We start from the raw sequence: 23,193 nt of genomic DNA on the forward strand, positions 1-23,193 counted from the left end.
GTAGCCGGCGCACATAGTCACAGGCCAATAGAATTAACCCTCTGAGCCTGAAGAACAATGCCTTAAAAATCATTAAGTTTCATCATAAGTTTCATTCACTTTCCTGCGCATTTGGAAGATGACACGCTACACTGGTGAGGAACTAGACACGCTACACGCTACTAGAAGCTCTTCAACTAGTCCTGGATAGTGACGTAGAGATCGCATTTTCCTCAGAATAAGAGAGTGGGACTTATTTTTAATAACGAATTGATCCAGCCGTGGATACAATTTCGGATGAGCAAGTTTGTATTTATATTTCTTGGACTTTTTCTAGACTTCTCTTTGGATATATTTTTAAAATGCAATTTATTCCTGTGATGTAAATGATTACTCCAGTCTTCAGCTTCAGAGTTTAGTTTTTTATTGCTGTTGTTGTTGTTGTTTTTTAAAAGAAATGTATACTTTTATTCAACAAGGTTGCCTTATATTGATCAAAAGTTACAGTAAAGAAGATACTGTGGAGTATCAAAAAGAGGCGGTACTCCACAGTAAAGAGGCGGTACTCCACAGAAAAGAGGCGGTACTCCACAGAAAAGAGGCGGTACTCCACAGAACGTGACTTGACACTGATTGGACTATATCCAGAGGCAGAACAACAGTGACAGCTAGCGTAACTCTGTGATTGAATGCGAATGTGATTGAAAAAGTCCCTTTCACACTTTAGTGGCGCGTCGCCCAATCGCCCAAATGAAGAAACCGCCCCTGCTTCCAAGCATTCTTGAACAACACCTCAGTCAATCAACTCAGTCGTTGAATGACACTCTGTGAATTACTTTTTTTTCCGCAGAAATCAGCTAAAGCTAACAAATCATCCACAATCCCTCTCCAAACATGTTCAGATTCACCTGATATTTTTGCGTCGCTCGAACCCGTCTTCAAACTCCCGCTGTAATGATGTATAATTTCTCTAACTGTCCAGTGACAGTGCGTGTTACATTTACAAGTGGAAGACGGTTTGGCGCTTCAAATAGAGGCGAAAGCTGATTGGTTGCTCCCACGTGTGTACTGTCCAATGGCATTTTTTAACTCGATTGACAAATGGATAAAGAAAAGCTTTTGGCAAATAGAGAGAGAAAAGGTTTGCCAAATGCTTTTTTAAAAAGCGAATGTGCATTTAAAATGATTTATTAACGTACTTTTTATTGTTTTATTAATCTACGTTTAAAAACATGAATTAAATAAACAATTTTAAATTTGTCTATTTATTCATACATTTATGTTTTTTTTATTGTTTTATTAAAATACATTTAAAAAAATGAATCAAATAAACAACTTTAAAAATGTATATTAATTTGTCCATTTAAAAGTGATTTATTTATATAAATTTTTATGTTTGAAATATTAAATTGATAAATTGATTCTTCATTTTATTTTTAAGTGGCACTCCTGGTCCTCCATAGTTTTGTACCTGATTATGATTTACAGTTACTTAAACAATAGATTTAAGATGCATTTTATCTGACACTCACACAAAAGTTTCAACATTATCTCACATGAAAATTGTCATAATTTAATCTCACATACCCTCTCTTTCTTCATTAGAACAAAACTGAACAATTTTTGTTAATGTAGTTCATATCATATTCATATCTGTTTAATGCTACTATAAAAACATATTTTAGCACTTATTCTCTTCTGTATGAACTGTTGCAGACAAAAACTCAATGATTTGTGTAACGCAGGTGAACTCTGACTCTTGAGGATCTGAATCTGTTGTTGTTCTCCTGCAGATCTAAAGCCGAAGCCTGAACTCACATCAGATCCTGCAGGAGCTGCACTGACTGGAAACACAGTGACTTTGACCTGTCGCATGGATCCGTCCACTGGAAACTGGGACTCTTACTGGTACAAACACACACTGAACCCTGAGACAGAGAAGACAGAAACAAACTACAGCCTGAAGATTGATTCAGTGTCTGATGGAGGCCAGTACTGGTGTAGAGCTGGAAGAGGGAAACCAGTCTATTACACACAATACAGTGATGCACTGTGGGTAAATGTTACAGGTGAGAGAGACTGTAGTGTGTGATGCAACAAATACAGATCAGAGACAATATCTACACAACTTCTGAAACTATAAATGCAATAATCTGTGTTTGTACAGTGATTCCTAAAGCTGTGCTGACGGTACGACCTGATGAACGAGTGTTTAGAGGAGAAACAGTCACTCTCAGATGTGATATAAAGTGGGGAGGAGACACTGAGTGGACATACAGATGGGAAATAGAGGGAACCAACAACCAATATAAAAACACTGTCAACCAAACCTCAACACAAGAGTTGAACATCAGCAGTGTTGATCTCTCTCACCGCGGTAAATACACCTGTACAGGACAGATACACACTCAAAGCTCTCAGCGCAGTGATGCTGTTACACTGACTGTCTCAGGTGAGTGTGTGTTTGTTGTGATCAGCTTCTCCATCAGTTTCTCTACGGCTCTGTAACTCGTGATGTTTTGTTCAGCTGAAGCTCAGGCATCAGTGCGAGTGTCTCCACAGCCGTGGCTGACTGAAGGAGAATCAGTGACTCTGATCTGTGAGGTTTCAGGCTCCTCTAAAGGCTGGACGTTCAGCTGGTTCAGAGATCATGATCATCTGTCAGACAGCAGCAGAGGAGCTGGAGGATCTTACACTCTCAGTCCTGCTGCTCTACAGCACACAGGAGTTTATACGTGCAGAGCAGAGAGAGGACGACCAGCCTATTACACACACAACAGCAGCTCACAGACACTGTGGATCACTGGTGAGGGTTTATGCTTGTGCTCATCCGGATCTGTGTTTCACTGCAGTCTCTGTGCTGTCAGTTTTGATTGAGATTTTCCTCTTTTCAGGAGTTTCTGCTTCAGTGTCTCTGGTCATCAATCCCAGCAGAAGTCAACACTTCTCATCTGACTCTCTCTCTCTGAGCTGTGAGGATCAGAGTAACTCTGCTGGATGGACAGTGAGAAGATACACAGACAAAGACACACAAACTTGTTCAAAACAAACAGGATCTGGATGTGTAATGGACTCTCTCAGCACATCTGACACTGGAGTGTACTGGTGTGAGTCTGAATCTGGAGAGAAACGTCGTCCTCGAAACATCACTGTACATGGTGAGTCCAATCACTATATTTAACTATATAACATAATTCACTAGTTCACACTTACAAATAAGTTAGATAGAATAAATGCGTATTTGGCGTGCTGTCCGAGGAGAGGGCTCCGGGCTCGGTATTCGGCCCGAACCCAGAGTACTCCCCCCGTATTCCTGGCTGTAAAAGATTAAGCCAAGAGTGAGGAGTCGGGTGGAGGGATGCTGGAAAACTGTCAAGGAATATTAGGTGAGTTGACAGTGTGGATATATATATACTTCTTGTCATGCTGATTAGGGTAGACATAATTGTTTGATGACGAGTAGATTGGATTGATTATTTGAACGTGCTCCTCCCGAACTTTGTTTATAAAACATCATTAAATAACAATCTGTTCAGATTGAAAATTATTATAATTGAGAATTCAGTCATGTGATTATGCATTAAACTAACTGAAAATATCAGATTTATTTTTCACCCATCAATATCAAGATTTCAACTCTATAATAAAATAAAATACACTACATTATCATTAAGAATTGGATTAATAACTCTTATATTTTGTAATAACCCTTTTCTATGTGAATATAATGTATTTATTCCTGTGATCAAAGCTGAATTCTCAGCATCATTACTCCAGTCTTCAGTGTCACATGATCCTTCAGAAATCATTCTAATATGATGATTTGATGCTCAAGAAACATTTATGATTATTATCAGTGTTGAAATCAGTTGTGCTGCTTCATATTTATGTGGAAAACATTTATTTCTTCTTTGATGAATAGAAAGTTTGAAGAATATAATTTATTTGAAATACAAATATTTTGTAACATTATAAATGTCTTTTTTGATCAATGCATCCCATTTTATAATGCATCCTTGCTGAATAAAAGTATCAGTTTCTCAGATTAATAGTAGTGAACATTTTGACCCTCCAGATCTTATTAATAATTGAAGTATGGCTCTGATTAATACAGCCGGTATCGTCACTAGCATCTGTTGATGTATTTCTTGTGTTTGTAGACGGTGAGGTGATTCTGGAGAGTTCTGTTGATCCTGTGATTGAGGGAGAGACTCTGACTCTACACTGTTTACATCGATCTACAAACTCCCCGATCCTCAGCACTGATTTCTATAAAGACGGATCACTGATCCAGAATCAGACGACAGGAGAGATGAGCATCACTACTGTCTCAAAGTCACATGAGGGTTTCTACTACTGTAAAACAGAGAGAGGACAGTCACTCCACAGCTGGATCTCAGTCAGAGGAGTCTTTAACGGTGAGATGATTTAATAAGAAACGCCACACCATTATTATATAGGCTACTATTATATATTATAGTCTCTGGCTCTTATTTCTGCTGGAGCAAAATCAGTTATTGACATCAGTGTTTATTGTTTCACATAAACGAAAGCATAACCATCAAATCACATGCAAAATATACTTGTCATGTGCTGGTCGGAGACACGAAGGTTGAGGATCCAAACACAGTATTTATTAGTGATGTTACGTTCTGTGCCGAGGCTTCGGAGTGTGTGTCGAGAAATCCCGGAAGCTTTCAGTGAAGCTCGTATCGAGGCTTGTATCGCTTTAGACCAATGATGTCATTGATGACTGGTTCAGGAAGCGGTTCCAATCTTGGCACAAAATGTTGACAGATATATAAACTCTTGGTTTAAACCCAGCCACTTTCATAATAGTAATATTGCCCCTTATGCGTATTATGACCAAATAATTGATTTACACACATTTGATTCCCCATTTATTTCAAGCCAATACGTTTATTACACATTATGTTACACAATCATTATACACCACCAGGAAATACATATTATATTCATACAAATAGATTAGTCTATGTGGAAATTGATTTTTTATTTTATTTTATTCTAAGCCTTAACTGGCACAAAATACAGTGTATCACAGACAGGGCAGGACTTAGGCTGAGGGCTGACAAACTCACATACAAATTACCTCAACTAGAACATTATTATGCTTGAGTTTCATGAAACAATTAATATGCAACATGCCTAGCAAAATACAGGATGTGCTCTTTCTCAGTTCAGAGAAGATCAGAACCCTGAAATAACACTGAGCAATAAAGCCAGAGATAGTATTATAAAAATGTATTGTCATATCTGCGTCCTCTTCTTATGTTAGATTCTTAAATTCAATGAATAAATTAAATCTGAAAAAAATACAATGTATGGGTACAATCAAATTAAATGACTATCAACAAAATCCATAGATGGATTTTGCATAAATTATATTAAGAGATTAATGTTTTAAATATAACACTTTTTTTATGTAGAAATATTAAAATTATTGGAAAAATTAAATAACTGTAATAGGCTACTATGAAATTATTAAATAACACCCACCAGTAGGTGGCGACAAATGAGTCATGATCACAAATTAATCAGAAGAAGGATACACTTATTGAATCGCGTCTGCTCTATGTAAAATTATTATAAATACCAGTTTATGCAGTTTGATTATGGCCTCTAAGATCGCAGTCGGAAACTATTAGTCCCGGCTGGCCCGTTTATAGCCCTCGCTCGTACTGGCTTGACAGTGGAAATGTGGCTAATAATTTCTGACTGACAAATAACTGTACAAATCAAACAAACATAAACTGGCAGGGTCTATGGGCTGCAGTCCAGTCAAGCTCAATGATAAGTTTGGCCTTGATCACAGATCACATTGTTCAAGCTCAGACTGGTTTTCCTACAGTTTCCGGGTTGAACGACATGTTTCCTGGAAACGGTGTGCAACGGGGTTTGAGATACGTTTTCTCTTGTTTGGTGGGTGTGTCAAAAATGTCAGCCTAATAATCAGCAACATGTATATAAACCACACGTTATTAAAGAGACAGCTCGCACAATGGGTCCAAGTAAAGTCCGTTACAAATGTGTCCTGCAGCTCGGTATACGCAACAGTTGAAGATATTAGAAGACATGTTTGTCTTTTCATCCTGAAATGCGAGGCAAATGTTGGATCACAATAATTAGGAACCACAGTTTCCACAAATCCCTTCAATCGATTGGGATGTTCTCTTTTATTCTGGACATCAAGGGCAGTGACTGTAACACTGAGCGTATTTTGCAGTATTAAACACATATTTATACCGATTTCATCAGGCTCTGAAAATTCTTCAAAAAGAACACAATGGCCTTCTCAGCTGCCGTAGTTGCAACTCTTGCGTCATCAGATCAGGGTGTTCAACGCACCACCGTTTCCATTTAAAAATACATTTTGCAACCTTTTGTCAGGGCTGAACGCAGCGCTGGTCATCTGTAATGGATCTGCTTGTTTTACACTCTTTGACCACCAGGTGGTGTGAGCAAATGAACCCTTTAGTGAACCACTGGGCTGAAAAGCTTCAACACTTCATGAGGCTTCATCTCACCACCACTTATATTTATTGAAAGGGTTATCCACAATTAAAGTCCATAAACAGGCAAAGGTCATATACAAGCAAACAATAACCGAGTTAAGGGCTGAGGCGAACAGAGAAATCCAACTGAACAAGCAGAGAATCAGGAAAACCAGGATACAACGTTTTAGAAATGCAGTTAAGACACATGCAACACTTAGTGATGAATGACTGAATTGACCAGGCTTATAAAGGGTGAGCGAACAAGGTTAATGAGACACAGCTGAAAACAATGAGTGCTGATGAGGTCGGGCAAAGGATTATGGGTAATGAAGTCCATGACAGAGTGGCACTGGTCTGGGATTGAGTGCCCTCTGGTGGCTATCAAGGGCACTCCAGTGATCGTGACAATACTGAGATTTAGTGAAATCAACACCTATCCCACAACTTTTCATCAATTATTCATTCGTTTTTTTTTTTTTTTTTTTTTTTTTTTGAAAATGGGAAGGAATGAATCTGATTGTGCTCATATGTGGTCAGTGTCAAACATACATTTCTGTTCTGGGGAGAATTATTTATTTTCTCACCCCTGAAACATTAAAATTAATAACTTTCTTCTGTGGAACATAACACTAGTTATTTGGAAAAATGTATCTGTGTTTTTGTCCATACAATGAAAATGAAAGAATCCTTCAAAATATATTTTATGTTCCACACAAGAAAGAAATTCAAACAGGTTTGAACAAAATGAAGGTCAGTAAATTTTAACTATTCCTTTAATACAGAGCTCTGAAAGGGAAATGGTGGTGGAATAATATGAGACAGGAAAAATATTGCAAAGCTTTTATATTCACTCACAAAACTTTTGCTGCTCAATAATGTTCTTGTGTTTCTGTTTTTCAGTGTCACTTTCAGGTCAGATTTCTGTCCTCAAAATCCTCAGTTCTCTTCTGGCCGCTTCTCCGTATCTGCTAGCGACAGTCGTGCTGCTTTACAAATGTTACAGAGCGAGAGGTAACACTTCTGTCTGACACACTCACTCACTCACTCACTCACTCACTCACTCACTCACTCTCTCTCTGTCCAAATTTTTTTTTTAAAGTGAAAAGAATATAATAACATAAGACATGTCCGTTTAAATGCTGAAAATGTTTTTTGTGTGTATTTCACAGTTTCAACTGAAGACCAAAGTCAGTTTACCGTAGCAGAGGAAGAAACTTTCTGATATTAACCAGTTTAAAAAGACTCGTACTGTTATTTCTGTCAACATATGGTTTGAAAATACTGTAGTTGGTTCTTCTTTTATAGACTTCAAATGTGTAATATAATTGCAGGGATGCAGGAAGGGGGGGGGGGGGGGGGAGCTTGGTGGGTTGGTGTGTGTGTGTGTGGGGGGGGGGTAATATATACAAATAGTATATAGAAATAATATCATCAACACCACCAATCACAACAAACATTCCCTGAGAACGCTCATTTTAATAGATAGAGCTTACAGTAGAACTGCCTTTTTGACAGAACATAGTGATTCTTGCAATTGGAATTGGAATGTATTTGTGATACAAACAAAGGCTATTGAGGTATTTTTACAGGCAAAAACAAACCTGACGAAATACTTTTTATGCGTTTTGGGTGTTCATTTACACAACAGTGGTGTTTGTGGGGCCTGAAAAATGCAAACTTTTAAAAACGTGTTTCAAACTGCAAGTTTTTGAAAACGAGACCCTTATCAAATCTGTGAAAACAGTGACATCATGCGCATGCGTAGGCTATTGCGTGTTTAGTCTATAGGCTTTTTTAAATGAAAGGTTCCTTACAACAGACTCAAGGATGATATATGTTTTCGAAGCATTTGTGTTCAAAGGTTTTGACATTTTCTTAAAGGAAGTAAAAGTGACTTTATCAGAGAAGAACATTCTAAGATTGGGATTACAGTGAATGTTTCTGGCTTTGTGAAGATGAAATTTACCCAGAAGACAAAGTAATAATATAGTATTATCAAGATTAACATCCTTAGAATGGAAATCAGACAAAAACATGATAGATTATGACATTTGTGATAAGAATGTAAAATAATGTGTGTGTGTGTGTGCAGTCCCGTAGTCTTAATTTACAAAGTCACATCGCCAACTACTTGTCTGGCATGCGTAATACAGCATTATTAGTGTGTGTTTTTTACGGATCCGTGTGAACAGGGATCATTTTGATAACGTTGTCATCTGTACAAAGAAAAAACGTTTCTGTTTTTAGCACGTTGTTCGTACCTTGTTCTCCAGAGTGCAGTGGAGATCCTCCAGTAGGTGGCGGCAAATCACTGTCAATGAGTGAGTCACTGAACCTCTTTCAAATTAGGGCTGCACGATTAATAGCAATTTACATAAAATCGCACAAACTGATTTGGCTTATTGCGATTTTGAAATCGCAAAGGCAGCGATTATTTTTTATGCACAGCTTGTCATTGATGTACGGCTCTGTAAACACTGTGAGTTTGAGTCACTTATAACGTGCATTTGAAAAAGCAACACACGTAAAACATCTTTCCAAACATGAGAAGCATTTATGAACCTCTTGCGTGCGTGTATGTGTGTGTGTGTGTGTGTGTGTGTGTATGTGTGTGTGTGTGTGTGTGTGTGTGTGTGTGTGTGTGTGTGTGTGTGTGTGTGTGTGTGTGTGTGTGTGTGTGTGTGTGTGTGTGTGTGTGTGTGTGTGTATGTGTGTGACGCCCTCTGGCGTTCTGATGGAGCAATTTTACTACCGATTCTGCACTGAAAAACCGCATAAAATAATCGCAGCCTTTGCCAAATCAGGTGCGGTTTCAAGCGATTAATCGTGCAGATCTCGATAATTCAAATCATTCATTCAGAGATTCTTTCATTACGTGTTGCTCAGACGAGCAACTGTTCTCATGTGGCTTTATTTAAAACTATTTTCATTTAGCAAAAACAGACAATATGTGTCTGAAATGTAATTTACTTCATATTAACTTGTTTATTAAACTTTTCTATAACAATATCAGATTTGCAATATGCTTTTCCAGGAAAAACAGCACTCTTGCTCTTTACTCTTATTGCTTGCCTATATCATTATAAATATAAAAATCAGGAACTCATTATTGGGGCATTCCTCCAATGTATTGATTTCGTTATAAAATTTGTACTGTGTTTATAAACCTGTGAAAACAATTTTTGTCATAACCATAAACTGTAAAAAAAGAAAAAAAGAAAAAAGATTGAAAAAAATGTTGTGTGTGTTGTTGTGTATGTTTTTCCTATAGCTTGACAATGATATCATGTTGCTTGTTCTAGATCACTCGTCTCAGTAATTAGTAAACATGCCAGTTTTATTCTGTATCAAATGTTCTGTATAAACAAATTACTAAATAAATAAGTGTGGATTTTAACTTATTTGGATTTGCTCTTTTTTTTATTGAATTTGTGCATGAATTTATAATTTTGTTCGATAATTTTATTACATGACAGTGAGGAAAAAACATTCTGACATATCGTGTCCCACTGATCTTCATCTAAAGCACGCCCCATATCCTTCTGCCATATATTCCTAAGTGAGGTCAAGGAAGAGCTGTAATGGTCCAACAAAGCACAATACATTTCAGAGATTTTTCCTTTTAATGATGTTGATTTTACCAAAAATCTCCTCAGGATTTGTTAGCCCCAAAGATAGGCGTCTTTCCCCTTTTAGGGTGTTTATTAGATGGCGAAACTAAGTATTTATAAAAGTCCTGTTTCGGGATTTCATATTCTGACATTAAAACAGCAAAGGACTTGAGTGTATCCCCGTCAAACAATTGTTGGAATTGATGTACACCATTTCCTCTCCACTTTGCGAACAAGGAACCACCAATAGACGATGGCAGATCTGGGTTTAAGGATAAGGGGGAAAGCCTGCAGATTTTGCCAAAATTCCCGCAGAACTTATTTATATCTTGACAAGCCCGAAGAGTGTTGTAAACTACATCTGTTTTTGTTATTTGATGTATTGCATTTATGTTGTTAATGAATGGTAGCAAGGTTATAGAAATAGCAGTACAAAGTTCTTCTTCTATGTCTATCCAGTGTGCATTATTACGTCTTTGCACCCAGCTAATCAGGCCCTTTGTCTGGGCGGCCCAATAGTAGCCTACATCTGTAAGTCTCACGGCAGTTCGTGACATAGTCACGAAATTTAATCTATTGATTCGTGTTCGTGGACACGAATTTCCCCATTTTTTCGTGTCACTCTGCACGACTTTCAATCTAATGTATTTCAATGGGACGTATTTTTCGTGCCTGCACCACGTTTTTCTTTCGAGAGCACAGTATTGTTTTTTCTCAATTGTTATTCATTTTGCAAACTTTAAGAGCTGCATTACTCAACATTTAATCAAGAGATTTTAATCCTCGTTTTTATTGCTTTATATTCGGTAGGTTACTCAACATGAATCTATTGATTCGTGTCTATGGGCACGAATTTGCTTCTTTTTTTTCGTGTCACTCAGCACGACTTTCAATCTAATGTATTTCAATGGGGCGTAGATATGCACCACGTCTTTCTTTCGAGAGCACACTATTGTTTTTTCTCAAATGTTAGGCTATTCCTTTTGCAAACTTTAAGGGCTACATTACTCAACATTTAATCAGGAGATTTTAATCCTTGTTGTATTGCTTTATATTCGGTAGGCTACTCAACACGAATTGATTCGTGTCTATGAGCACGAATTTCCTTCTTTTTTTCGTGCCACACAACACGACTTCCAATCTAATGTATTTCAATGGGACGTATTTTTCGTGCCTGCACCACGTCTTTCTTTGCAACATGGTCTCACCCCTATTCGTCACATAGGCTATGCCGTCTGGTCATTTCCCCCTCACGTCCAAAGCCGACGTTGAGGGTACCCCCTATTCGTCACTTGACAACGGAGAGGGTCGTCCGATAGATTTGAGTGCAAATCCCTCATCTTTGAATTTTGAACTTTGATTATTTTTCTAACCCTAACTTTTTTCCTCTCTTTTTTATATAATTTTGGGCTACATTAAAATTACATAATTACAGGACGGTATATTTTCTATATGCTTAAAACATGCCTTAATTTAGGTGGGATATTTTATAATTTTCGATCACATATTGTGGTAATTTCCCCCTTACGTCCATAAGCCGACGTTGAGCGTAGCTAGCTGAAACCCTTTTCTAAATCGGTAATATCAACGATTTTTCCTCTCTTCTTCTATATAATTTTGGACTACATTAAAACGACATAATTGCAGGACTGCATATTTGCTGTAGGCTTAAAACATGCCTTAATTTATTGTGGGATATTTTACAATTGTCGATGGTATTTCAATTTGCAATGGCTTATAGTGAGCCTACTTTGCTTCTTTTTTTTTTTTTGCGCAAAAAAAAGAAAAAAAGAATAGCCTAGTTTTATAGAACTTTCATCTCAATACTGATTATGAAGTTGTAATAAATTAATTATATATCCTACTGCAGAAATGTTTAAATTACTTTATATGGACATATCCTTTGGCAAAGAGATGGATGCATTCTGGGAAGTGATATGTGTTTAAATGTAATGGCTACATACTCGTGTTTCCTTCACTTGGACATTTATGCTGACCCCTTTAAAATTTTTAGCACGGATATAAAATATTAAGACTGTACTTTTTAATTATGATTGATATTTTGGCGCAATTTTGTGCAACACGTCACTGTGTGTGCGACCATCGCAGAAACCATTGCCCAGCGCGATTCCACCACGGTAAGTCGCTTACAACAGCCTAATAAGCAAGATGAATTCATAAGCATTATTTACACGTCCAAAATTAATAAAATTACGAGTTTATAAAAAAAAAACATGTTCTAAGCCTAGATGTATATATAGGTATATAAAAAAAAAACATGTTTTTATATATATATATATATATATATATATATATATCAACATGTTTTTTTTTGTTTGTTTTTTTGACGTGTAAATGCTTATTGAGAATTTATTGGGGGAATAGTAACTTTAATTGGGGACATCATAGATGATGTAATTTTCTCTCGATCATCGTGGTTCACACACAACGTCACTGTAATGTGTCAGTAATAACAATATTATCACTTGATCTAACGTTATAACGTTACTGCACATAACGCTGCCTTTATATCTGGGATGGCGAACCCTAGACACATAACGTTACACGCCATTAAAAAAAAAAATGTTACGCGACTTTTAACAGTAGCACAGGAAATAGGAACAACGTGAATCTGTATTTATTTATCCTAAGAATTTACACGAAAATGGGAATCACTCACTACACTTTTTAAATCTTATATCAACATAACACTACATAATTAACATTTTCTGTTGTTCTCCCTGCAGATCCTGTCAAACATCACCTGTCGAACCTATCCGAACATGATTTTCAAAACCCAAAGGCACTTTTAAGAGCCAACCTCTATCTCTTCATTATTTTCTATATCTTACATCCTCTCTGTTACTCTCTTTCATCCTCAATCTTTATCTATCTCACAGTCTTTATCTATTGCTCTTTCTTTCCTCCCTGTCTGTCTTTGTCTACTTGTCTGTCTTACCCATCTTTGTCAGTCTGTCTGTCTGTATCTGACTGTCTGTCTGTTTGTATCTGACTGTCTGTCTGTCTGTATCTGACTGTCTGTTTGTATCTGTCTGTCTGTCTGTATCTGACTGTCTGTTTGTATCTGTCTGTCTGTCTGTATCTGACTGCATTGCAATGGCCACCAAGCATAAACTTGATTCAAAGGATCCCCACTACCAAGAGGGGAGACGCATGGCTCTGGAGCTGAAACATGAACACATTCTAGCTGAAGCCAAGGTTAGAGTTTTTGTACACCTCAATCATTTTATAACAAACATAACAAATTAAAGTAAAATGTGATGAGGAATATGTAAGAATGATGAGTGCAGAAGATTTAATACAGGTATATTGCATGATGCATCCTGCCATGCTCTGTGACATGTGTTAATAAGGGAATATAATAATAATAATAATAGTATATGCAGTTCCATCCCTCTGAGTTACAGATACTTGGAGAATCTATTCCAAGGCTCATTTAAGCTGTTCAACACCTTACTAACACCTTATGTTGTGTTTTCCTTTCACAAGTTACCTGCCTTTTGGTTACCTTACTTTTATCAACATCAGTCTTACAAGAAATATTCACTCCAATACACAGAGAGCAGCTGATGAGAGGAAACGTGTACGAGACCCTCCACACACCTCTAAAAGGGACTCTGTAGGACGTGGTAAGCCGAGGGGGAGGCGAGGAGGGCGACGCCAAGCCTCCGCTACAGGTTATATCTGAATTATTTGACATTTGTAGGAATTTACTATGACAATGTTGGACCAACTCAAATTAGAACACTGTAATTGTTTATTGAGAGTTTAAAATATTCAAATATCTAAAAAGACATTAAAAAGTAGATAAACCTTTCAGTGACGCTATTGTAGAAGATATTTACAAGTACTTAACAAAAAAAATTCTGATTTCATAAATTGTTTAGTATATAGTTTGAAAAGAAGAACAAAAATAGAGTGTGATAGCCTAACTTTTTTCTTATTCTTCTATGTTTTGTTTTACAGCCACATACCCCACGGTTGAGTGCTCCCTGTCATCCAGTGTGGAGGTTCCACTTACTGCAACCTCAACAAAACTAAATCCTCAAGAGGACTTTGGTAGTTCACAGTGATGAATTTATGCATGTACAGTATAAAAAAAGTGTTCATTCTAATACTGATCAGTTGACTTTTAATTGTTCCTTATCTAAATTATCCCTTACTGCTTTATTTTTGGATTTTCTTTACAGAAAAAAATAGGGAGAGGCTCTCTGATATTTTGGCATCATGTCCTTCTGCTGCTCAGCCTCAAAGTAGCTCTGCATCATCATGGTCTTTTCGGCAGCAGAAAGCCTCAGAGCGCTGGAAGGAAGCAAGACCATACCACCTAAAATGCCTTATTTCAAAAGAGGCTGTTGGTCATCCACTGTGTTGCCTTTGCAACGAGCCTGCTGTTATTAGCTTGGTTTTCATTAATACCAAACTTCAATTACCCAGGGTGGGTTTGCTGAGTGCCCTGCTTCATAGGCTAAGATACATGTCTTTTGGGATGGGAGAAGACTTAGATACCCAGATGAAAAACACATTAATGAGAAAAGTAAATTTAGGACCTTCTTGCTGTGAGGTGACAATGCTAAACACTGAGCCACTATGCAATCCTATACAATAAAATCAAACCTAGTAAAAGTGAAATAGCTTAAATAGAGTGTACAGTACTTTATATGAGTTATTCACCTGAAATAATGTATTATATTATAATATTGTTTTATTTTCTCCTTAGGTGCAGAGAGTGTCTTCCTGAGGAGTGGTTCTGTGGGGACTGTGATGTATTGCATCACAAAAAACATCCACTCCACAACAGGGAATGCGTGATTCGTGGTTTTTTTGAAGCCATTCCTCCAACCACATGCATCATTAAAGGGGAAGATGGATATTGCACCCATGAGCAAGGTATGTTCTCACGAAAGCTTTAATTTTGCTGTTCAATGTGTGTCTGCAGACAGTTACAGATAATCAAAATTATTGGTTTTCCTTCTTTTTACCAGCTTGCATTTTGCCAACTGTGAAGGTGCCAGACTGCTCCTGTGGAGGCACAAACTTCACTGTGTTACCAGGCAAACCAGTGATTTTAATTACCATCAATGGTAAAAAAAAAAATATATATATATTGTAGATTTGATGTTTTTCACACTAGTGTGCTGTGGCATTGTGCTTACAATTGCAGAAGTGTCAGAACAAAATGGAATAGCACATGGTATTGTAATTAGCTGAAACAAAGACAGATGTTTTTTTGTTTTTTTCCTCTGCAAAGAAAAAAATTATTAGCATCTTTCCAGCATGATGTCCAATCAACACAGCAGTGTGGAATTTAGTGAATTTGAAAATATAAATGTGGGATTATAGGAACTTGTGCAATGTCTCTCAACCATTCACAATGTGCAGAATGAACCAAGTGTTGTAAAATTAAGTATGTGGTAAATGTGTATTATATTTTTAATAAATTTGTTTTGTTCCAAGGCCGTTTTGACTTGCATCAGCCACTGTATGAATGTCAAACATGCCAGCAGCAGTGGACCCCTGACTTAAAAGACCTCCTAAGAAGTGGATATTGGCCAGCCTCCGTCACCAATTCCACACTTTATACACTGGACCTCCTGAGCTCCCTTCAGGAACTCAAGATCATCTCTCCGGGATTCTCCAGACAAGCCTTCGCAAAACTGCTGGAGCATCGCACTAAGTGTGGAGGAAGAGTAAGTGTAAATGTTATTACCATTTTATAAAAAAAAAAAATCCATAAGCAGACAATATCAAAATACTATTTCATTCTATATATTTTCCAGTCTGGACCTATCAACGGCGATGCACTGCAGCGCAGCTTCTTAGAGCTTTCATATGCATCATTTGAGGAAGACCAGCTCTGCTGTAGTGCTCCTTTCACTTGCCCAGCCTACACGCCGGAAATGTTGGCTGTTTCAGCAGATGGAAATAGAAAGCTATATCGCTTTCGCCGAAACGGAAGGTGATCTTTCTTCCAGTCTTTTTATTGATTTATTTTCTTACTTCATATATTTCATGAATGGATTTTCTATTTTTCTTTCTTCCTCAGCTCTGATGATCCTGGCTTTTTTGAGGGGCTCTTTGAGGCTGAAGACAGTGCGGTGTCTAGATTTGTCGACACCATACAGAAAGCAGTGAAAAATGCAAGTTGACAAAATAGTTGTTACAATAATAAACGTAACCCCCACTTCAATTACTCCTGCCTACCAATTACAAAATCAAATTGAGAGAATAAATGCCATATATTGAATGACACCATTGCTTTTATTTGATTTGTCATGTTTGTTTTGTGTGTCATAGACACAGGGAAGAGGCACATGTGGGGACTCCCAGTGGACAGCAGCGAGGGAAACTTCAAGGAGGGCTTCAAAATTGGATGAAGAGGGGATGGAGGTTGCTGTGTGTCGCCATGGGTTCCTTTTGAAAGCCCTTAATATGTAAGATATTTGTCTACCCTCTGTACCTTCAAAGGGAGCTCATGCCAGCCAAGGCACAATTCTTCGCAATGGACGTGGCATGCAAATACTGGCCATACCTGGAGAAAGTTGCTAGTGTCCTTCCTGCTCTTCAGGAACTGACCACTATGAAACCCTTTCTCAGTGTAATGCATGCTCGAGCCCATGCTACTAAGTGTGAGGTGTGTATAATATTTTGGCATCATATGTATGTACATTTGTAATATTTACAAGCACATTAATAATATGAAATATAAGTTAAGCTACACTATATTATCTTGTCTTTTTGCATAACCATTTCTTGCATGGAATGTAATGCCCTTTGATGCAAATTGTGGTTTGTGATATTGGGCTATATAAATAACATTTAATTGAATTTCTTCCACCCTTTACTAACAGATTAATTGGAGTGGCAGGAACCAGGAAGGAGCAGGGACAACCGCTGGTGAGGAGGTGGAGCAAGTGAACAGTTACCTCTCACGTTGTGCCCTGACGACCAAATATATGTCCAAAGCAGGTGACCGGAGTTTGCAATATTCGTGTATACTTTTTTTAGATTGATCATCGTAACCTCATTATTTGCTTTCAACAGCACGGGTGGACATGCTTACATTGCATGCAATGGGGTGGAACGAGAAAAAAAATCTCTCTTTACATCAGGCACTTTCCACAAGATATGTGAAGGTAAGTCTCATATTAATTGTTTTGTGTGTCCTTTTGTTGTGTTTACTTGGCCTGTTGTTAATCATACAAAGTTTTAATCCTGATTATTGTATAACACTGTTCATCAGACTTGTCAGAGACTCCATGATGAGACTGCAAGGCTAGCTGACCTAAAAACAGAGCTAGATTGCACAGATGAAGTGGTGTCACAGTGGCTATCTGATGTAAAGGAATGGGCAGCTGGTGGTAAGCATGACCAGATAAAAGAAACAACAAACATCCCTTTCTGCAATCTAAATTTTATGTTTGATATTAAAGAGCAGCAAAAAATAGTAGGCGGATCATCATCTAATGTGATGCCACATTTATGTCAGGTTTATTAGTATATTCCCAGTTCCCTGCAGGAAGTGCACATACAAAGTTTTTAAATAAGTTGGATTAAAAGGTTTTACATGAAATTCAAGCAGAGAAACGGTTCTGTGTTGTTTTAACAGTGAATTTGCTTTCACTATATCTTCTACAGAGACACCTGATACATCTCGTGCCAGTCAAGGCACCACACACAGAGGACTTCAGCAATCAATTGAGGGGCTCTACCTTAGTGTGAGGCACCGGAAGCGAACCCTCTACCGTCAGAATGGTATAACTATATAATATAATAGGTTGATAAATTCAGGCTACTGTATGCATCCTACTCCACCAACATGGAATTAGCAAATAATGTAGTAGCACAGTTCAGCTCAATCATTGAATTCTGTTCTTTAAATGACCAGTCTGTAGGTATTAGTGGTAGGATTTAGTGGTATCTATCAGTAAGGTTTGACGATTGCAACCAGCTTCCCTCACCTCTATCTTTCCAAGCTACGGTAGCCGACGAGAAAATGTGAGAGGTACTATCTAAATCCAGTGTTTGTTTGTCCGTTGTGGGCTACTGTAGGAACATGGAGGTGCAACATAGCGGCCTCCGTGAAAGGGGAACGTATTTAGATAAAAAAACTGCCAATTCTAAATTAATTAATGCACAATTATTATTTTCAGGCAATCATGAAAAGTGTGTGTGTGTGTGTGTGTGTGTGTGTGTGTGTGTGTGTGTGTGTGTGTGTGTGTGTGTGTGTGTGTGTGTGTGTGTGTGTGTGTGTGTGTGTGTGTGTTAGTTATTCCTGCAAATAGATTCCCCCAAAAATGTTACACACTGGACAATTTGTTTCCCATGTCAGTCTACATTATAATTTTCACATACTTCAATAACTGCAGCTTTGCGTTTCAATTTTTTGGTGCTATAATTTTTTTCTTGTTGAAGAGTTCTGTCAAAAACCTCTGCCTCTGTACTTCATGTCTTTCTAGACAGCAGCAAGTTTCGCCATCGCCTTCGAAGGAAGCTGGCAGAAGACAAAAAACTCCTTCTTCAGGAGATACAGAAATACAATGATCTTGTACTAGAATCGGCAACAACCATTGACGTAGCTGTGGTGGAGCATTCCCTAACTGGAGAGAGTACTGTGTCTCAAATATGGCCGTGGGAGGTTCATGGCAGTGGTATGTCTGTTTTTAGATTCTTCATAGGAATTTATTTACAGTTCTGCTTTATAGAGTATACTGAACTAAGGCATGAATGTTACATATTGAGTGTTGTAATATTAATTTAGTTTAATGGTGTATTTTCAGTTTTCTTATGTATCAATTTGATAAAAAAAAAGTCAATGTTTGTAGTGATTATGCAAGATTGTCTCATGTATACATATAACTGTTATTGATTCTTAGCAAACATTTCGATCAAGAAACGAGTGCACGACCAAGTGATGTTAACAAGGCGACTGCATGAGGAAACAAGTGTTTTGGTGTTGGAGATGGCACAACACTGCACATGGTTGCAGAGCCTGGCAATGGTTCTCAAGAACAAGTTGGCTGAGGAGGGTAAGTTTAATTAAACCCTGTCCATCTAATGTGTTTAAAAAAAACATACAAAAAAACACATCAGTCACAGAACTTGGATGGAGTAGAACGGTTATGGCTCTCTTTGCCGTGGTCCTTTGGGATATACATAAAAAATGGGGATTAAAGTTGTTACTGTAGCTATGGTAACAAGTCAGTAAGGCTATACAGATTTACATTTGCTTGAAAGATGTGCAGATTTGTTGTACTATGTCTGTTACTGGAAAGCGGAAATCAACAAAAGAATTTGAACATTGGAATTTGTGTCCTGGTGTGTTACATGGGGTTAGGATAACATCAAGATTAATCTTATTATTATCTCCTCCAGTCAACATAGAAAACCTTGCTGGTCAGCAAGTAACAAAATGTGTTACTTCAGCACAACTGTAGTGAAGAAGAAAACTGTTAACTTAAAACAGCTATCAGACATACAGTATATATGCTGCTTTGGGCCTCCCTCCATAAAGTCACCTCAGTGAGCCATGTTGCCTCAAGTTGTTTTATACAGAAGCTAGCCTGGTCCCATGTCAGCGATACACATAAAAATGCCAATTATCCTGCTATGTAGATTTGAATTGGTGATATCTTTTTACTCCATTTAAGTTATTTGGCCCAAACATAAATGATCACATTCATCTAATCTTTCCTAACGATCCGCTAGCTGCCCGCCCCATAAGCAGGCCGTCAAAAAACGCGTCTCTGTAGGCAGCCTAGGCTCTGAGATCTGCACACAAAAACAATTGCACTCACCACCACTCACAAAACAAATAGTGTTCCAACCAATCACCGACAGGGGTGGGTGTTGTGAGGTTTTCGCGTGCAGCCGTCATAGGCAGCCTTGCACGAGCGCAAAACCTCACAACACCCGCCGTGATTGGTTGGAACACTATTTGTTTTGGTTTTGAGTGGTGGTGAGTGCAATTGTTTTTGTGTGCAGATCTCAGAGCCTAGGCTCCCTACAGAGACGCGTTTTTTTGACGGCTTGCTTATGGGGCGGGCAGCTAGCGGATCATTAGGAAAGATTAGATGAATGTGATCTTTTATGTTTGGGCCTGAAATCACTGATACAACCTTTAATATAGTTTGTCTTTAATGTAATCTCGTTTGTATTTTGAGACGTAGACCAGGGAAATGAGGGACTTTGCTGTCTCTTGAGAAGAAGACTGTCAGAGGTGTCAGAAAGGTTCCAAGTGGTCCTCCAACAGTACAAGATTGCCTTAGGTCCTGAGGCCTCTGTCCTTCTACATGTTGAAGAGGAAGATCAAAGTGGCCTCAGTAGTCCAGAAACCAGTGAGGATGAAGAGGAAAACACAATTTAGGTAATTTATTTATTATTATTATTATTATGTATGTTTGTTTGTTTGTTTTTTGGAATAACCCCCTGTTACTGTTATTCTTAATAATTTATTTGTGTGTTTTATTAATGCTTTACACACCTTACTTATTCTAAAACAGCTGAAATTCACCCTCTTATCCTAATTCTTGCTTTTTTGTTTTTCTGTATTTCCCCAGATGGAAGCTGCACGAAGGACTATGTTGAAGGAAATGGACTTGCCCTATATCTGTGTATTATTAGTATGCTGATTGATTAACCACATCAAAATCTTGTTAAAAATTCAAACTGTGTCTTTAGATTTTCCAAGCAATTTAGTAAGCACATTGCACAGTTCATTGAAAATGCACAAACCTCTCAGTATAGGTGCACCAATCTTATCCAAAAATGTAAACTTTGCATGTATGATATTACCAGATGTAATTACTGGGCTCATATGATATTAGGGTAGTGTATACTCTTTTAAGAGAGACTCCCCTTAATTGTGGTGACCCTGTGACCTTTCCTTTTGCACCAACGTTAGGCCAAACTTTTGACTTGCATACAACAAATGTTATGAACCGATTTCTGTAATTTGCTGAGCAATGAATCATGTCATGTTGACCTTATGACATTCCCTGTAGCACAATCATTAGACCAGAATGTAAAATTGAATATTGTCTAATTGGGCAGATTGCCATGAAATCTTGTAAGCACATGATGACTTTGGTGACCTCATGACAATTCCTCTATCATCACATTTAGGCCTTAATGTAAAAACTCATTCTTGATTGCATTTCTCAATATTCCCTTATTCTGTGGTGCAGCAGCAGTGTCTGTGTCAGTCTATGTCATTGTGTTTTTCCCCAGAGGAGGCTGCCTATGGATCACTGCTTGATAGAGTGTATATAACTGTTGTGTAACTTTATATTACTGCAAAGATGCATTATAGTATGTAACCGTTTTTTTTATTTTACGATTATACTTTATATTGTATATTATTACAGTTGACAGATGACTTAATTATTTGTTCTGCTGGAGCTTTTTGCAAGTGAACTTAACCTCACAGTCCAATGTTTTTAAATACAGCCTTATGGCTTGTTTGACAAATATGCATTTGGTGTATTTTTACTGGTATTGTTGTGAAAGACAAGAAATAAAGTATTTCCAAAGATGAATATTTTGTTTTTACTTTTTCATACTTTATTGAAAAACAATATTTTATATTTGTATAGTTGATTAAAAAAACATCACACTGTGGAATCTTGTTTACAGATAAACTGTTTAACAGTTTAAACTCTGTTTAACATCAAACTGCATTATTAATTAATTACTTTAATGCATGTCTTTTTACTTATTTTCAAACAATCAACCTTGTTTGTAATTAAACAAGATCTATCATAATAAGTAATGTGTATCTGTTAGGTGTATAATGTTACAGTTTTTCTCGATTGCTGAAACACTATAACTATGGATTTGAACTCAAATTTCAAAAACACAACACCGTTTATCAAAAAGCACATCCTTTTCCCCAAACTATAAACACTACTCCCCAGTTTTGACACATGAGTCAGATTTGTTAAACTTTCACTGCAAAACTTTACACACATTATCCATTTATCATTGCCTACACAATGTTGTAATTTAGAAAGCACTACACAAAGAGTCAAAACTAATCACACAGCAATCAGAACCTTCAACAGATCGATGAAACGGATAAGATGAGAGGGGGAGGAGAAAGGGGAAGGGCAAAGAGACAAGCAGTCTCAGATGAGATTTGTGCCAGCTCCCTAGTTGGGGTCATCCCTCTGTTCCCACAGCTCTATGTTACCACGGCCCTATGTTCCCACATTTCTGAGAATTTTTTTTTACAGAAAATTTTGAAAATTAGGTTCTATGTTCCCACAACCATATGTTCCCACAGCCCTATGTTCCTACAGTCCTATGTTCTCTCAATATTTTTAAAATTTCAAAGATTTTTTTTAAAATTAAACTCTAAGTCAAGTCATTTTCTTACCACATTTAACCCTCCCCTGTCCCCCAAACAGTTACTGTGAGCAAGAAGCGCCAAGTCACCAAAAGGTCGGGAGAAATCTGTCAGGAACTCTATGATCCCACATTAGGACATTTTAAAAATTGAGTATTGTGTTCATACATTTCCCTATAATTTCAACAGCTAGTCTATACTACTACAGCTAGTCTACACTACAGCTATTCTACACTGCTACAGCTAGTTAGGGTTAGGTTTAGGGTTAGGGTAACCCTAACCCTCTGTGGGAACAAAGAGCTGTGGGCACTTAGGGCTCTGGGAACATAGGGCTGTGGGAACATAGGCACGCTCCCCCTGTAGAGACGTGCCATTGAACTTGTTACTAAGCGTACAAATCAGCGTCCATACTTGAAGTTCTTCCAGTTTCCAGAGTAGGGTTAGTTTTAGGGTTATAAAATTGTAGCTTTACTATACACTCACCTAAAGGATTATTAGGAACACCTGTTCAATTTCTCATTAATGCAATTATCTAATCAACCAATCACATGGCAGTTGACAGACGGGCCGGTCTGAGTATTTCACAATCTGCTCAGTTACTGGGATTTTCACGCACAACCATTACTAGGGTTTACAAAGAATGGTGAGACATTCAGATGGTAGAGTCAGAATTTGGCGTAAACAGAATGAGAACATGGATCCATCATGCCTTGTTACC

At 37.6% G+C, this 23,193-nt stretch overlaps 2 protein-coding genes across 2 annotated transcripts in view; both read left to right on the forward strand.

Moving 5' to 3' along the window:
- The window catches only part of LOC309493192 (obscurin-like), a 404,602-nt gene that overhangs the window by 250,009 nt on the left and 131,400 nt on the right, over nucleotides 1-23,193 (forward strand). The window lies entirely within an intron of this gene.
- Nucleotides 15,626-21,561, forward strand: LOC309493242 (uncharacterized protein). Its single transcript, XM_082162399.1, has 12 exons — nucleotides 15,626-15,819; nucleotides 15,910-16,088; nucleotides 16,176-16,303; nucleotides 16,427-16,763; nucleotides 16,981-17,098; nucleotides 17,174-17,265; nucleotides 17,373-17,490; nucleotides 17,768-17,884; nucleotides 18,589-18,780; nucleotides 19,006-19,158; nucleotides 20,299-20,495; nucleotides 20,689-21,561. The coding sequence occupies exons 4-11, from the start codon at nucleotides 16,605-16,607 to the stop codon at nucleotides 20,493-20,495; spliced, it is 1,146 nt and encodes a 381-aa protein (XP_082018525.1). The 5' UTR covers nucleotides 15,626-15,819; nucleotides 15,910-16,088; nucleotides 16,176-16,303; nucleotides 16,427-16,604; the 3' UTR covers nucleotides 20,689-21,561.

Source organism: Leuciscus leuciscus, assembly GCF_965113295.1.
Source record: "Leuciscus leuciscus genome assembly, chromosome: 2".
Lineage (NCBI taxonomy): Eukaryota > Metazoa > Chordata > Actinopteri > Cypriniformes > Leuciscidae > Leuciscus > Leuciscus leuciscus.